The 18,567-nt window shown below is 35.9% G+C and overlaps 1 protein-coding gene across 1 annotated transcript in view; it reads left to right on the top strand.

Annotated features, from left to right (window-relative positions):
* The window catches only part of EXOC2 (exocyst complex component 2), a 126,577-nt gene that overhangs the window by 5,294 nt on the left and 102,716 nt on the right, over nucleotides 1–18,567 (top strand). The window contains exons 2-4 of the mRNA XM_071452965.1: nucleotides 8,537–8,692; nucleotides 13,373–13,549; nucleotides 14,984–15,110. Coding sequence (XP_071309066.1) covers nucleotides 8,575–8,692; nucleotides 13,373–13,549; nucleotides 14,984–15,110 — 422 coding nt within the window. The 5' untranslated portion in view covers nucleotides 8,537–8,574. The remainder of the gene's footprint in view (nucleotides 1–8,536; nucleotides 8,693–13,372; nucleotides 13,550–14,983; nucleotides 15,111–18,567) is intronic.

The raw sequence follows: 18,567 nt of genomic DNA, 5'->3' as shown, positions 1-18,567 counted from the left end.
TGAATAACATAAGATTAAATGATAATGAGATATTAAGACTTTTTACCATTTTCCTATTAATTAAATGATGTACAAAAAATTAATCATAACTTTGGAACAAAAGAGGAATGAATGGCTTAACTGGAAGAGAGTAGGATAATGACTTCTGGATGAAGCAAACATTGTGGAATGTTGGAGGTGGAAGCAGATGTAGGAAGATGTGCTTTGTGAGAATTTAGAAACTAATGGGAGATTTATGGCCATCTGTGATATGGTTTTGTATAAAGCTGAGTTGACTTTTTTATATATATGTTTATATATAGATGTTTAGGACTTTACAATGTTGCTAGATTGTAGTGATGTGTCACACAGTAAATACGGAAGCTTTTAACAAGTAGATGAATTAATTTCTGGGGAGTTGCAATGTAATTTATAAGGAAAGTAGTGGAAATTTTGGGGAGAAACATCTGTGTTCAAACTTTCTTTAATTATATTTCCTTCTATGCTATTGACCTTTTCTAGGCAAGCCAGTATGACCAAAATAGACATTCACAACACTTAAATTGGTTTGACTTGAGTCTTGGTAATGAATAGGTGCTGTTACATTGAATACATCAGCAAAACCATTCATTCAAGAACTAGTGTAAACCAGCATATTGACCTAATTAATGAATTGGGTGAATAATTTATTTTCAGTGTGAAGTTACAGAACTTTGAAGCTAACATTTTTTAAAATGTATTTGGTAAGGTGAAATATTTTTTTGGATTTTCCTCTCAAGGTTTTTATAAACACAGATATATTCATCCAAGTTTATAAGGCTGTTACTGACATTTGGATTATTGCAGTTTTGATGGTTTTGTTTAGTAGTGGCACTTGGAGATTGTCATTGTCACTTAGGTAAAAAGATTTTGAACTGAGGTGAAAATGTGACTGTGGTTCTGGGCTGTCCAGATGTGTATGTATGAAATTAAATTTGTGTGCTGGTGAGCTTGATGGGGGAGGTATGTGTGTTCATGGTAGCAGAGCAGAGGGAAGGAAATCTCTTTTTAAAGTCGACTCAGTGAAATAGATTTTATGAGTACTCAAACATTTTATTCCGCTTTCTCTGTTTGAACAGGTGACATAATTGGCAGATGAAATTATTTCTGAGCTTAAAGAAACAAAGAACTGCCCCTCCTTTTAAAAGTCTCTGTTCATCTGTATTATACGCTATTGTTGGTTTTAATCTATTTTTAGTGTTTTGCTATTTTTACTTCTTGCTGCTGATGAGTTACAAACTCAGTGTTATATGTTGGCTCATTAACTTCCTTCAGGTTGTTTATGGTATATGATGCTAACAAATAAAACTTCATTTTACAATGGAATGTTTCTGGAGAAAATTCAGCATTTTGATGTCGTAATGTCATCTGTGTGGTTGATCTTTGTGGGGAATATCTCTCCCCTCTCCAAATAAATAACATCTCAGAAGTCCTGATGTAAAAATAGATCAATATATAGGTATTTTTCACATTGTAATTGACAGGATGCTGTAATTTAAAATGTACAAGGAAATGGATTTATACTAGTCTAATTTTTTTTTTTTGACATGTGATAGATAGAAGGTTAATTGATGTTAAATGGATGCTTTGTTAGCCCTTCATCAGCTACTAAACTAGTACAGGAGGAGTGCAAATCATTACTAGAAAAGGCCAAGGCCAGTGTGTTTTCTTAGCGAGCTTTATAGGTCTTTTTTCTTTTCCCTTCCTTCTTTCCCTCCTTCCCAAGCACACAAAACATAACCAGCTGTAATGATAGGAGGAGAGAGCAAGCAATTTTTCTAAACACACACACACACACACACACACACACACAGTCGCACTCCGGCCCCCCTCTCTCTCCCCTCCCCATACCCCAGCAGAGTGACAGCTTCTAGATGTTGCGTGCGAGTGAGTTCAGCTGGTGCTGTGTGGTCTGGGTGTGTGGTCTCCAGCTCAACGGAGAGGCTGCTAACAGGGTGGATGAGAGAGAGCAACACTGTTTACTTTAATTTATTTCGGATGCCGGAACTGTGCCCGGAGTTTCTCCCAAGCCGGGTTCCACCGTCAGCGGTGTCAATCCCTCGCAGCTGCAGCCCAGGCTGCGGCGGGCGGTGAACTGCTCTGCCGCGGGCTCTCCCAGCATCTGCCCCGGGTCCGAGCGTTTTAATCCCTTGTGACTGAGAAATGGTAATGGCATCGCTGAGTGCTGTGATGATTTTGCTTTCACTACGACAAGATACATGGACATGAAGATGTACCTTGCTGGGTTAAGGGACCTCTGGGATACTGAAGGGAATCTGCGAAGATGGTTGTGGTGAAAGCAAAACTGCTGTGCTCGTTCCTTGCCCACCCTAAAACTAAAATGTCTAGTGTACCCTTTGTGGCTGATTAGAATATTCAGGAGCCTTTTGAAAAAGCATAGAGTATCATATTATGTCATTTAATACTGCAAGTCTTCTTTGTTGTTGTTTGCCCTCTCCGTCACAAAACTTGCACATCTTCCCTGCAACTGATTTTTGGCATGTAATGTTGTAGGTTAATATGTTTGTCAGTGTTAATATTGGCTTGAATCAACATGCCGGATATGACAGGGCAAGACAAATGAGGCTTTGTTTTTTCTGTGTGACAGTGAAATTACCCACTTTTTTATGTTTGTTCATCTTTTCATTATAAGTAGCTTAGTGGTGTTATGAAGAGTTTCTTTCCCCCTAAATGTAAGATTCGTGAGCGCTTCTTGTTTAAATTGACAAGTCTTCTTTTATTATTTAAATAAACATGCATAGATTCTTAATATCACTTGGAATTTCAGCATTGTTTAGCTTATTCACTTCCCAGTCTTTTCTGGCAGGCTTGCAGGAATGGACTTTATATTATTAATGCAGTGTTGAAGGCTGTGGCAATTCTAGGGCACTGAAGATCTCCAGAGGGGTTAATAAATGTCAGTTATTTTCACAGTGCTGCTTTTTGGGATGCTTTTAATTCTTGGTTTATGTAGATTGTCTGCCTGAATTTATATTGTTGGGAAGATAAAGGACATAAAAGGTTGTAGTAGTGTTTTTCATCATTTTGTAATGGTTTTGAGTACAAACATCCAGGAAACATTTTGCTTTGTCGTTCTTCTTGGGGTCATTTGCCGTGTCCCTTCACTGACTTTGTCATAGTGTGTTGTACTCAGGAGACTCTCTGGGTTTTCTAGTGAAAACAAATTATTAGATTTATGTACTAGAAGCACAAGTTTGTGTAGTTTAAGGTTAAAAGGCCATCACCTACATTCTGGAATCTGAGTATTTATTGCTTGTTTAAAAAGGCATGTCATAAATCTTTTCATTTGGGAATTATTCAATACTGTGATGTTACTGTAACTCACTGTTTTCAGGTTGGTTTTCTTGTGTTTTTTGTTTTTGTTTTAAGTAAACAACATCTGAAGCATACCGTGATTTGCACATGGGTGATGCTTTGCTGTTCCTGCCTCACCATTTTTTAAATTGTATTCTATCACATATATATGATTAAGAACAAATAAATATCTGATACCTGAAGGTTTAAACACTTTCTTGTAACTTAGACTTTCTCAATGATGACAAATTAGGTTTTTCTTCCCTCCCTTCTTGACAGCTTTGATTCCCTTTGCTAGATGACCACGAAACTTGGCATTGACTTTGAGTCTGCCTTCCTCCAAGAGAATCTTTTAAGTTCAGTGTCTGTAACAAAGTATCATTGAAAACTTTATTTAAATTGAATTTTGAGTCACTGGAACCATCTTGCTATTTTGTTTTAGAAGTCAGAAACTCTGTTTTAAAACACTTCAACTGCTAATTTTTCCCACTGGTGAAATTTGTAAGTTGGCAGCATACTGCTACTTGTCTTCAAAGTTCCATGCCTTCAAGATGTTTGTAGTTTCCCTTTGGGATTTGAAATTACCAGCCAATTTAATAACCTTCAATCTTGAACTTTGGTTGTTCATGTATTTCTTATTTTAGTGGTACTTCCAGAGTGTAGTAAAATGTAGAAAGTAGTTTGCTTTACAGAACAGGTATGGTAGCTCTTGGCATTTTATTTTGGGTCCATTCTGTGTTTGCCATTGGAAGTTGAATGAGGAAACCTATAAAAGAACTCTCATTTCAAAACAACGTAAAACTGAAGGCTTACAATACTAGAAAAAAACCAAAACCAAAGAGACTTGTGCTTTCCCTTATACTGGGGCATATTTCATTGCTTCATTATTTACTTTCAAGTGGGTTTTCTTAGGATAAAGATGGAAGATGTCCTCTCTTTAGCAAGCTTTTAATGCTCAGAATTGTCTGGATTTTTTTTTTTTAACCAAACCTTTGTGAGAGGACAGTTTATTTGAGAAACTGGTGCAAAGACAAAGATGCTGTTTATGAAAGGCATTTTTTCAAGAGTACTTTGTAGTAGGTGGTCTTTGCAGAGGTTTTCTAACTCCTTGTGTTTTTATAACACGAATTATGACAGAATAATAGAATAGTATGGGCAAGATTGTGGGAGCAGTTAATCAGATATCCACATTAAATTGCTGGGGAGATACTGAGAGGAAATTAGGTTAAAAAAAAGGGTGGAGAGAAGTAAAGAGGGAGAGAGAGCGCTCTGCAAATGTAGAAGATTGTCCATTGTAAAAAACAGTCTTGTTGAAACCTCTTCAGTGAGCCTGGCTCCTGAGAGGAGAGATCTTGTATAGAAACTGTCTTTCTGCACCCTTCTTGTCTGCATGAGAATCAGTCTTTCAGGAAGAGGGCTGTTTTAATAAAAATACTATTTTATGTGTAATACATATTTTGTAAAGAATAGATTTTGTCTTTAGGGAAGCATACACAATTGCAACAAAAGCTCAGAATTAGGTGGTTGTCATGTTCTGTGAAATGAAAAAGTAATTTTTTGTCAGATTTGCCTTAAATATTTTTTAAGAAATTTAGGAACTTGCCACAGCAGTATAGTGGCAAGGCTTCTCAGTAAGCGCCTCAGTCATGTTAGCTATGGACATCTGTCCTAAGAAGGAGAGGAAATATTATAAATGAATTGAAGGCTCCCAAGCATTTTCTTGATATTTATAATAATGGCATATTACAAATAGTTCCACTCTTTGAAATAAATGAAAGCATTTGCTGTTTAAAAATAATAATCAGAGAGCATCTCAGTGTTGTAGTGCTTTGAAATGCGTTGAGATTTACTGTGGTATTCTCATTCCAGTGAGGTATTTTAAAGCAATTCTGCGTAAGTATGGAAATACTTTAGAAGAAATACTAGATCTCAGGAGGCTCAGCGTTTTTATTACATTTATTTAGCTCATCATGAAGGGGGATCTAGTGCTGATTTCTGAAATCCAGAAAAAGATGTTGTAATATTACTTTTGAGTTTTGGTAGTGAGACAAGCCAATTACCTGTGTGCCTGGGTATTTTGAAAGCAAGAGCAGCTGCGATTCAAGGGAACTATAACATTTGGGAGGGGGTCAACCAAACAATACCACACAAATAATACCACAGTAGCTTCTATTTTACTTGTTTTTCTCAAGTCTTTTTTCCTCTCCATATTACCTGATGTTCCTGAAGATGGCTTTTTTACGTCACTGTTACTGATTAATATTCCACATAAATATTTACAAAAAATTGCTCCAAAATAAAAGAGGTGTTTTGTATTGACTAACTGGTATCTAGACACGTGTTGCTTCCTGCAGAAGGTGGTTGTGTGCATGGAAGGGCCTAACACCACTGTTCCTTTACAGCTGTTGTGTATCCTTGACCTCTGCTGAGGATCTGTGAGAAAAGCTGCAAAGACTACATAGATGAGATTGTGAGGAATAGATGCAGCTTATTCTCCTCCTTCTTGGTAAAATTAGTTTTTCTCTAGCATCTTATTTCTATTGTGCTGCCCACTGTTTTGTTGGGCAGTGGTGTAGTTTTGAATGCAGCACAGATGAGAGGAAAGCTGGGCAAGCCTTATGACTCCCAAGATTAGGGATGTTGACAAAAGACAAGATCTGTCTTTTTCATGTGTGCTGAGTAAGTGGATCAATAGCTGTGCAGATGATGTGTCTGGACAAGAAGGCTTGAAGAAGGCAAAGCGAGGTAAGAGGAATTACCAAAGTGTCTGGATTTGAAAGGAGGATGGAATAGTAACATCCTTCTCCCTCCCTGCTTGAACTTATGGGTAAAAAGTCAGAGGGACAATCGACAGGATAGGGGCAGAAACAGTTTGTCTGCAAGATGAGGACCTGGCTTCAGTTTTGAGGTGAAGCAGGGACTGTCTCTGTGCAAGAGAGGGGGGGGAGGAGAAGCCAGTTCAGTGAAAGAAATAGGAGTAGGCCACTGGAACAGAGCACAGCCTTCTCTTCCATCCTGGAGATGACTGTCAGCTGATTTCTTTGTAATCTGGTGATACAGTTCTTTTCTTCAGTGCTGTTCTACCCTTATGGCCTACATCTGTTGACTACTTGCTTCTCCAGTCTCGTGTTGGTTTCATGTAAAATGTTCCAATAGTTTACATGTAAGACTCTTAAGAGCACCTATATAACTTAATTCCTTTTTCATAAGTTGGTTGTTTGCAAAAAACCAGAGAAACCAATGATTTATTAAACACATTATGTAATTTTTAATGTCAAGAAGTATTACGAGGTTTGCCACGGAAAGATACAAAGCCAAACTAGATATGCATTGTGTGTGTTATCATGGGCCCTTACCAGCCTTCCTTCACTGCCATGTCCTACACTGGACATGGCTGACATAGTGCAATTTACTATGTTCTTGCTTGTTCAACATAAATTTACATCTGTTATTAATTGAACACTGTTCAGTGTGAAAAGCTCTCTGAAGATATTAATACTTCCGTTCAGGGTATCTAAATGTGTTTTCTTTGTTAATGAATTTGTTTTCAAAAGTAGCTTTTGAAATGAGTGATAGCATTCCTATTTTAAATATGTAAAACCAAGAAACAGACATTTGAAAACAGACATATTTATGGAATTGAGGTGGTTGTTTAGGACCTCAGTATTTCAGAACATTGTGCAGTATTCCCTATATTCAGGATGCATTTCACACTGACTTCAGGTGTGGCTGTGGGCTCTGAAGTTGGATCAGAATTCAGAGTTTTGTTATAGGTGACCTGCTATGCATCTTTGGTAGGGACAGACAGAGACAGGTGACCCTGTCCTGAGGGTAGTATTTGATTACTTTTAGCATGAGATCTTCTGTCCAGTTCCTGCCTTGTCTATTTCCATCTTAATTTTCAGTGTGTGTTCCAACTTTGGAATGTGAAGAATGAAATCAGCTGGTGAGAGCTTCTTTGATTCTTGTGTCAGATCTAGATACTACCAGTGAAAAATGTGGGGAGGCTGTGTAGAAGCATGGGGTATCTTGGTACAATGAAAGTACTTTGTATATGCAGAAGCAGCTGAAACAAGTGTGTCTTAATTCTAGTATGTCTTAACTGCAGGTACTTGGAAACTGCAGTTTTGCTGCTATTTATTGTTAGAGATGGTTTAGAGAGCTTCTTGGTTTCATGGACTTGACATTTGCAAATAAAAGTAGAAAATACATTTTGGTTAAAAAAAAAACAATAGCTAAGAGGAGCCTTATGAAGCTTGACTTATATTCCACATATTTTTTACCAACCTGAACTTCCAAAATTGTTTACACTAAAGTGTTGTGTGTGTGTGTAACTGAGGTTTTGGAATGGTGATGGTATTTAATAAGAGTTGTAATTCAGATTATACTGATCATTTATATATACACTCAGCTTCTTAGAGGTGTTTATAGCTGCAGAGCTACACAAAGGAAACTGCTAATAAAAAATATGCATTTGCAATCAGTTGCATAGTAAACTAAATGTAGACCACATTACATCAGTACCATATTTGTGTTTGAGCTACAGAACTCATTAATGACAGAGTTAATTAAACTGGTCTGAGTTGACTCAATTTCAGGTGCAAAGGAGCACTCTTCTGGAAATACTTTTTTGTTGATATGTTTGGGTATTGTTTGTTTTGTTGATGATCTCTGCTAGTGTAGTATTTGCAAGTCATGTTCTAATTTCTCAGTGCATGTTAGCATTGATGCTTTATACAAATAAGTGCCGAGTGCTTCCTCACATGGGACTGTCTATGTCAGTAGGTCTTATTTTGATGGAGAAGTTGTCAAAAAATGTAATCATAGTCTATTACTTATCTTAGATTAACAGTTCTGAACTAAGGAATACAATAATAATTTTCAAATAGAAGTTGTCAGAATTCAAATGAGTCTATTACATAAGTAATTTGAAGTCTGTGTCTACATCTTTGTTAAGCATTCAGAAAGTTTAATATTTCTCTGAATATATTTTTTCTTTCAGAAACCTATATTTAACTTCTTAAAAAGTGCAAAGAAGGTATAATTTTTTTTTATTGTTTTATGACTGTGTCAAAAAAGACTTTGAGTGGTGTTCCGTATTTACATTTGTATTTCCCTACAATTTTAGAAGAACAGGTTGAAATTATTTTAATAATTTTTATATAATTAATGGAGTTTTAATTTATTATTTCTTGATAAACAGATAAAAGCAGCTCAGGTTGCAGTAAGTGAAAATTCATCATGTCTCGAGCACGGCAGCCCCCACTTGTAACTGGTATCTCTCCCAACGAAGGCATCGCATGGACAAAAGTGACAATTAGAGGAGAAAATTTGGGTACTGGACCTACAGACCTCCTAGGTAAGTTGAAAAATCACCCTTTTGGTATGGCAGAAGGTAACATTTTGGATATGATTAGAGATTAATTTTTTGCATGATAACATCTGTGTTGAATGTAATGAGGAATGCCCTAATATGCACTTGAATCCATAAATTCAGAGATACTACCCAATGTGTAACCAACCAGACTGACTCTACCTTTTTAGATGAACCCTTAGTCTGAGTCAGCATCCTGTGCTGAGCATGAAATGCTTTTTGCAGTGTACTAGAAGGGGGTAGATGTAATGAGATGCTCTTTTGTTACTTTCTCAGGAACTGAGAATTTCCTCTTTGAAATGTTCATGTCAGAAGTGTTTTCAGTGTATTCAGAAAGTCACTGGGGATTTTCTCCCATATTTGCCCTAAACCAAGAAGTTGCTATGCCTTGAGTTAAAGTCAGTTTGTGTATCTGCAGCAGTTATGATAAAGCAGGTTCAGTGATTTAGCTATACAATATGTGAAGAATTTTTTTAACATTTTTAACATGGTAATTTCATTAGAATCGTTGTAGCTCCTGTGCTGGAGGAGGGGACAAGATCTTTTCATTGATTGTCCTGGTCACAGACCTTGTTCATTACTGCTCTCTTGCTTCCTTTTCAGGCTGAAATGTCTTAGCTTATTTAATTTTTCTGCATGTATCCTTGGCCTTTCTTCTTGTTCTTCAGTGAATCTCTTTTACTTTCACTACCAGTCGTGGGTGTCACATCTTGGTTGTGTGCACTGTTCAGGATGTGAATGTTCTGTGGCATAACACTGTACTTTCACTTTTGTTTTGTGTTTGGGCCGTAGAGTTCAGTTTTCTGTGTAACTCCTACTGAGAATCAAACTAATGTTTTTGTTGTTCTGCCTACTATAGTTCCATGATTAAATGCATGAGGATTAGTAGTCAGTTTGAGCCTGCTATCTATTAATTTAAGGTTTTGCCTGTGTGCATCTTGTCTTTGTTCAGTGAATTTCAGCCATTGTGTTATAATATCTACATTATAGTGCATCACTCAGTCTAGTAAGTTCTGGCTTGCGTTTTTCTGAGGTTAATGGTCTTCACATTCTGAATAAATGAATATCATCAGCAAACTTTATAACCTCTTTATCTTGTCATGTATAAGTGCACTGAACACAAGTGATCTTGGCATATACTGTGTGGAAACTTTCCTCAGTCAAAACACATCCAATACTGTAACCCTGTTTCTGTGTTGCTGAGCTATTTATCCATTAGCAGTTCGTATCCTATAGCTGCATCAGTTTCTTAAGCCTTCAAGAAAGACTCAGTAAAGGCTCCTGAAATCCAAGTTAACTATAACTACTGGAATTTCCCCTATTTTTTTTGTAAGTCATGCATATGTGTACTTCAGTAGTCATGTTAGAGGCAATTTGTCTAATTTGTTGTGGAATCATGACTCCTCTGAAGGCCATTGGAATTTTGTTTGTCTTCGCTAGAAAAAATATTTCACTTCATGGCTGTAAACCAAAGTTCACAAATTCCATTCATGGCCACCACAATGAGCTTTATGGCCAAGCATAAGCTACTACATTTTCCACTCCACTTCAGTTTACTGTCTCTCAAAAGGAGAAATAGTACTTTCCTGAGCTGCTAGGTGAGGTTGCAGTACACTATAGAATTCATATTAAGAAATCCTCAAATAACTGATGATGTTAGGGGTGAGTGTTTTTCTGTGTATTTGTGTGGCTGATGTACTTCAATAGCCTCATTAGCTCATTGGTATGATCCTCTTAGAAATGATCAGTGTAAGTTCTTGGAAGGAAGACATGTCCTGAGCTGTACCTCGGTATTACAGCTGACCAGCTGCTGATATTTCTTCTTATATTTCTTTCAGAGCAATATTTGTAACACACAGCTGCTAATAATTTTATGCTTTGAGGTAAAAATAAATAATGCATTGCCTTATTTTCTCCTTAGTTCAGTTATCAGCTTTCTCCAGTAAGTGACTAAGGCTCCAGATAGGTAAAGATTTCTTTTAATGGTTAAATTAGTCATGTAAATACTCCCTGTTACTTGAATGGAAGTACTTGGAAAAGTGAGGCTTTGTAGGCATGAGAGTTAAGCAAGTTTGAGTGAGGTCTTTATAAAGTTTAAAAAGTTTGAGATGCATTAGTGTAAAATGAAAAGCAATATTTTTTTTTTCTGTATATAAACACAGTATCACATAGTAGAAGAACATTCTTTTGGTTTCATTTAAGAGAGAGCCTTCTAGTAATCTCTTTGTATCTTTGAAAGCAAATGAACTTTTTATTTGTAACTCTATAGCTCATGGTAAAAATGTCAGATCCAGGAGGTACCTGTAACATATGTGTTTTCATGGTTTAGCTTGTCTTTTAAGACATTTGTAGCTGTATTTTTTAGACATTGTAAAATTGTCCGTATATGAGCTTAACCAAAATCGGAAAGTCTCCATAAGAGTATTACTTATACCTATTTATAGAAAGGCACATAAAAACTGGAAGCTGAGAACGATGTTCTCAGAGATCTTTATACCATGCAATGGATTCAAATTAAGTTTTACTTAAAGGGAAGTTTCCTATTTCTGGAGAAAGAAATGTGGTAACTGTGCTATCAAAACTCCTCCCCCAACATGCCTTTATTTGTTTTAGAAATTGTGTTGTGCCATTACTGTTTCATGTGGTATATAAAATCTTCATAGAGATTTAAGTTCCTTTTGCATTTTTAAGATACAGGCAAAGGACATTTCCTACCATTTCAAAAGTATTGGACCTTGTATCTTGATGTCTTGAGAGCTTTTGGAACCTCTGATGAGTAGACAATAATTTATACAAGGATCTTCAAACAGTTACTGTAGCTTATTTCTGGATTTTAAAGTATTGCTCAATTGAACCATAAATTCAGAAAATACGGGGTGAAAACATCTTTATAAATTGTTTGGGCAAAGTATTTCAGTTAGTCTTAGTTCCTATCACAATCTTTTTTCTTTTAGAGAAGATGCAAGCATAAAGCTGTAAGAGATGTAATAATATAACAATATAACATAAGGTTATATTATTGCCTGTATGTAATATGCATCCTAATATATGGGGTTTTTTCTTTCCCCATGAAACTAAAACTTGACCTGATTTAAATTTTATGAGTAAATAAGCAAAATATTTTTTAAAGTCTTTCTGTTTGTATATCCTATTTCATCCCACTCCCCCCCTTTTATTCAGAAAGGACAGTAGATTTGCTTCCTAAATATTCTTTCTCAAGTAAAATTAATTTCAGTTGTAATAAGATTCAGTGCCTTTCCATTTTCCATTTTTTTCATTTTTGGATTTCATTTTCAAAATAGTTTTTGGCAGGGAGTAATGCATTTTTATGTCTGACAGCCATGAAAACTGCCAAATTTCTCTGCTGTGTCATGTCAGAGACTTAAATTGTGAGAGAAAATAAGTGTGAAGCTTTTGTAGTAAGCCACATGTGCTGACCCTTTTCTGTCTCTAAGTATTTTCTAAATTGGTCAGAGCTTTCTAGAAACTAAAAACAAAAGTCAAGCCAACAGGGGAGGAACTGCTCTGCCTGACTAATTTATACTCCAGTACAGCCAACACACTAGTACAGCCTTGTTCTTTTGGACATAAGGTAAAATGTTTCTGGCTAAGGGTGTTATTGAAGAAGAACCTAATGAAGTTGTTCTCCAAATTGATACTAGAGCAGTTAGGATCTTGCCAGTTTTCCAGGACAGCAGAACTGCAGCTACGAATATGGACATAGTTCTTCTAGATCTGAAAAAATAATCCATCTATTCCAGCATCCAGAGTCCTGATCTGACTAGAACCAATCAGTTGATTGTGATCAGTTGATGATTGATTTGATTGATCAGACCAATTTGATGTGAAATCTCAGGAAGCCTTGGACCTTACATTAAGGTGCACCTTGGCTCTTAAGTCATGAGAGAACACGTGTTCTTGAGCACTGAAACTTGTAAGTCTTTTCCTATGAGAAAAGACTTCCTTGTATTTAATAGTTTGTCATCCTTCTTGTGAGAAAGTGTAGAATAGGGGATAGATGAGCATTACATGATTATTCTTTTATATAACAAGGGCAGTTTATTAATCAGAATCAGTCTTGCATTGTGGATTTTTTATAGAAGATGTTGGGATGGAATATTCGTCAATTAATACTACTTCAGCCAAAACAGCCTTCTGTGTCCACTGAAGTACTGCTAAACAAATAAGGTTGAAGAAACATTGTTCATTGTAAATATTTTACAGAGAGTCATCTTTTTTTTTTTCTGTGCAAAGTCATATAGACTGAACTTGTGAAAAGTTTGCTGTGTGCAGCTTTTAAGGGAAGTTTCACAGAAATGCAATACTGAACAGCAGTTCTCCAGTGTCTTGCAGACTGAAAATCTATTGTTCTATGTGAAGTAAAAGTTGCAGTAGGCCAAAAGTGGTGGAAGAGATTAAATAAGTTTCAAACTGCACTGCTTGTATCTCATGAATTGTCACTGGGACAAAAGACCTGAAGTCACCTAGGAAACATCTGAAAAATGTATTTGTGTTTCCTTGACTGTAATTGACTGTAGGGGACTGGTGAAGGATTGTATATTTATGTAAAACACGTATAGCATCATAAATGAATTTGCATTACAGAATTTCAAAAGATACTTCTATTAACAGAATTATATTTCTTTTTTTTTTTCTTCTTCCCAGGTTTAACAATCTGTGGGCACAACTGTCTCCTCACTGCAGAATGGATGTCTGCTAGTAAAATTGTGTGTCGAGTTGGACAGGCTAAAAATGACAAGGGAGACATTATTGTTACTACAAAGTCCGGTGGCAAAGGAACTTCAACTGTTTCCTTCAAACTACTTAAACCTGAAAAAATAGGTATATTTCTTGTTCAAATCCATATCTATTTTCTTTGCTAAAAAAATATATGACTGAATGCCTCTTTGTATAAAATGTATGTTTGAAATGGATCCACCTCAGGACAATTTTCAGTTGTTTAGAAAATGCAGAGTACATAAATGAAATATCCATATATATATAGAGAGAGAGAGATAGAAACTCAGAGTATAGGTAAAATTATTCCTTTCTCAATATCTTGATAAAATCCTTAGTGATGAAGGATCTTTATCCTTTTCTTTATGGAATAGCTCTAAACTTCTGAAATTTTAGAAAACTTAATAACAGATCTAGTAATTACTCCTAAGTGTAGTAAATAAATACAAAGTCTGGACCAGCTCATGAGCTTTACACCTAAATCCTGAGCTGACAGTTAATCCTTTAAAGGAAGTTGAGTCCTCAGTGACATTTCTTATTTGTAATTCAAACCATCCTGCAAGACGAAGTCTTAAGTATTTCTCAAGAGATGCTTAACCATTGAAATTATTTTGCCAAGCAGTCTAGGACCTCTGCTTAACCTAGAAACCAGTCTAAATACCCTGTGGATTGAAAATGTTTCTCTCACAACCCCTCATTGATGAGCTGGATCTTTCCTAACACAAGAGTTCCCACAAGAGCTGTTTAAGGTTCTTATTCTCAGCCCTTCAGTGACTGTTAAATAACATGTGATTTCTCCCAAGCTGCACCAATATCTTAATAATAGAAAGGTGAAATGTGTAAGTGCAAATGTTACAAAGTGGAGCTTTTGCTGATGTAAGAGAAGAATTCATATTTGAAAATATGGGAAAATGTGGGGATGGAGTAATTTCTGGTGTTGCATCTGATAGGTATGTTAAAGGAGGGCAAGGCCAAGGGTATGGCTGGCTCCATTTTCAGCTGAGATTCCAGGACATATTGTGCCTCACCTTTATGCATTGTCTGTGCTAAGGCACTTGAAGCAAAGTCAGTTCTGTGTCCTTGAAGTCATTTATCTTGGCATGTGGCCAAAGTTCAGTTACCTTTTGGATAGCAAATGGGACAGAAAAGGAATCTTCCCTAAAATATGCAAATGAGAAGACATTCAGTTAATTGCTCTTTTGAAAGTAGCAGATAACAAGGTTTGGACAGAAACCAAAATACTTGCAGGAATGAAAATACTAATACTTTGTGGTCAGGAAAAAGCTTCTAATGTACGTGAAGCTGTGCACTCTGCAAAGGCATAATGTTTGATGCCCAGCCATGAATACCTTTTCAGCAGCTATAATAAAATAATTTAGCATAATTGCATCCAGGTTGTTTTGCCATGTATCTTTCAATATATTACCTAGGCATGCATTTTATATTTATCAGGATTTTTCAAATTAATTCAGTATGTTAGAAGTTGATGGTGCTGGACTGCCCTTGTTGTTTTAAGGATCTGCGCTTTGTTTTCTCTAGGTATCTTGGATCAGTCTGCTGTCTGGGTGGATGAAATGAACTATTATGACATGCGCACTGACAGGAACAAAGGGATTCCCCCCTTGTCCTTACGTCCAGCTAATCCGCTCGGTATTGAGATAGACAAGTGAGTTCCAAATGCCTTTAATCCACTTCTTTAGTGCTTTTCTCTATATGTGTCTTTGTGAATTCCAGGGAAGTTTAATGGTTTCCAGGGCAGGGAAAGATTTAAAAACACATATATCTATTAACTGATAGTATTCTAGTTGGTACTCTGAGTTGTTAGTGGGAGTTGTATCCTACTTGATAATCCTCTATTTTGGATCATCAATTAGAACTGTAGATAATCTAAAAGCCTGATATAGAACCCCAGTGATGTTTAGATTTTGAGGATTGGTAAATAACCTAAGGCTTCAGATTTATTCATTGTAGTTACAGAATACCTACTGTTGCATTTGAGTTTCACGGGGCTTTTAAGGGTATTAGATTGCTATCTGTTGCTAAAATTGCACTGTAAAATGTGATTTATTATACCACATCAGCTAGTTTATTTTATTGAAATACTAATACTGTTTTCCAGCACACAGTCTTCTTTACTTTAGTTCTTAAGTACGGTGTAATTTATGACATTTTTGTCTGAAATAGTAACTTTATAGTGAATGATAAAGGGAATTAGGGGTCTTTAAATGGGACACTCTTCAAACCTGCCCAACTCTTAGAAATAGCATCAGGAATACTTTTCTCAATCAAGATGCCAGCTCTACCAAACATAAGGCTATTTAAAATTAAACTATTACTAAGGTCTCATCTGCTGAATACTCTTGTTTGTGAGGGAGAGTGCATTGGAAAAAATCTGCAGTGTCCATTGTTACCTTGTTCTGATGACAAAGCTGCACTTTCCCAAAATCCATATGGGATTTCTAGCAGATCCACACCACCTTCCAGCCTCTGGCTGTGCATTTCTTTCCTAGTTTGAATATATATTTTTCTTTCTTTTCAAAGTCCTAACCCAATTTTTTTAATAAGCTGGAGATTTTGTCTCTTAAAATATTTTTCTTTAGCCTTTGGTGTAACTTCTGACAGGTAATTCTTTCATGTTCCTCAGTTTTCCAAACCCTTGCAAAATGTGTACCTTCATACTATGGACAGTATTCCAATGTGTTACTAGGAGATTTTCTGTCACTCTTTCACTCTCCCTCACCTTTTTGTAAATTAAAAACCCCATAACAATCCTTTTTACCACTGTGCTACACAGCAGCTAGCAATGAGTGCTTTGTTAGCTGATTCTCTTGAGTCGCTTCTTATAGTTAAGACATTGTCCATATGATAGATTAAGAATTATCATAGAGAAACTTAGACTGCATCAGTTTAGGATTTGCTAAATTTAGAGTTGTCTGTTTGGATGTTTGTTCAATAGAAAACCAATCATGTTATATTTTAAATGTTTTTTCCTGAAAACATTAGAAAATGTATTACTGAAACCTAAAGTTTCATTTGAAAAGAAATAAATCAGAAACATATAGATACAGCTAGGAAATAATCCTTCATAGAGGGAGGGAATTAGGAAATCTTTGGGCAAGCATATCGAGCCTCATTCATTGTTCTTGATCTCCCAGGTTCATTGCAGGAGAAGCAGGAAGATTATGGCAAGCACCAGTTTGAGAGATGTATCACTGAGCAGTTAAACAAGTAGTTGTGTAGAGGAATTGAGGGGTTACATTGTGCAGAGGGGAAAGAGAGGAAAAGCCTGGTCTGCCCTCCTGCTATGGTTGACAGCACAGTTCTGACTATAGATGAACATTCTGGGTTTAATTAAAGAATTTAATTTAATTAAAGAATTTAATTACCTTCTCAATGGAAAATCTTCCATAATTTTCTTGATAAATTGGAGCAATGTGAGGTTTATTTCTATAAAATAAACTGTAATACCATATAGTTTAGCTAAACTCACATTTGCAAATGGAATAGATAAGTATTGAGAAGTTGTACAAGGTAGTGAAAAAAGGCAATTGTAAACTAAGAAAGAGAGTGAATAAGCAAAAAATTAGCAATAGCCATTACTAGATACAGGAATATTTGTCACTAGAGGTGATAAAAGCTGTTAGGATGCTCTAAAATAAAAGATGTCCTGATATGATCCTAATAATACTGTTGTGTATGCAGAAAGGCTCTGCAACATTATGGATCTCTCTTTTATTCAAACCTTTGGTTTCTTTAAATGTTTTCTTTAAACATGTGCAAATTGATAAGTGTTCTAATTTTGAAGCTGAAGCATTTGACATTGGTCTGATTTGTTGGGATTTACAACCCTTGCAGCCTGATGGCTGAGAAGGAAGGGAAAGGAGTGCCTTGTGTTGATTATGCAAATAGTGGTAAACAAAAGAAACATTAATTGAGAAGCTCAGGGAGAAAAGCAGTGAAAAACAGATGTGATAAAATGGAATAGGAATGTGAAGTATATAGGAGTACGCTAAAGAGAAGGCAGAGGAAGGTGATTAGACTACAAACTGCAAGAGAAAAAGGCCCTCCCTGTAGAAAGTGATTATCAGGCATTAGCAAATGATACAGAAAAGACAAGCTGCAGCGTGGGAATGATTTAGGGGTTTTTTGGAGTGATTTTGTTGTTTTGTTTTGGTTTTTTATATGGATTATGCTTGGCTTTAAAAGTTCCTTTTGTGGCTTTTTAAAACATTTTTATAGTACTTTTTCCAATTAAAATCTGTACTTTTTTATAGCACTTTGTCCAGTTAAAATCTGTTTTAAAATTCAAAAATTTTACCCATTTTGGTTAACCATTTTGAACCATTTTTGAACCATTCAGGTGGATACTTTCAAGGTGCTGCAAATGAGACCTTGAAATAAGAGAAAAAAAGACCTTGTACATAATGAAAAGAAGAGATTCAGTACAGCAGTTTGCTAAATTATTAGGCATGGACAGGGACAAAAAATTATTTAGACTCAGCAGATAGAAAATTGGAGTTTAATTGGGAGTGACGGAGATTTAGGTGAACAAAAGGTTTGAACTATGAATCAAGGGAAACATGTAATAGTGGGTCTTTCTATTAATAATTAGACTACTGCCTATAGATGTATTGTAGGAGTAACATAGATATATACTCAGAATATGCATTGGAATTGTCCTTTCATATTCAAATTCAAATGTTGCAAGGATGCAAAAAAGACAATGATGTATATACAGTCATCCTCCTGGCTGTTCTTTTACATGATCAAGATATTTTAAATGTTATATATGTAGTCAAGATATTTTAACTTCATGTGTATACATAATGTTCAGGCTGTCATCTTTCAGCCTGCAGGTTTAGGAAGTAGTAAATATATGTAATTGCTGCCTGATAAGTTCTTCATATTTTCCAAGTATTAATTGCAGTTCCTGTGTCATGTAACTAAGAATCTCACTTGCTAATAAACAAAATCAAGTATATTGTAATGAAACTTGAACTTGCTGGTCCATGTGTTTTGGTGGTGGTGATCTTTGAAGTCACAAATGTATTTGCAGAAGAGTGTTTACACACTTTTGTTCTCCTCCCTTCCTAAAAGTTGTTCATTCATCTTCTAAAACACAG

Source organism: Agelaius tricolor, unplaced genomic scaffold (assembly GCF_023055355.1).
Source record: "Agelaius tricolor isolate 1412-34295 unplaced genomic scaffold, bAgeTri1.0.p SCAF_2, whole genome shotgun sequence".
NCBI lineage: Eukaryota > Metazoa > Chordata > Aves > Passeriformes > Icteridae > Agelaius > Agelaius tricolor.
The sequence above is the reverse complement of the archived record's forward strand: the minus strand, read 5'-3'. Positions and strand labels throughout refer to the sequence as shown.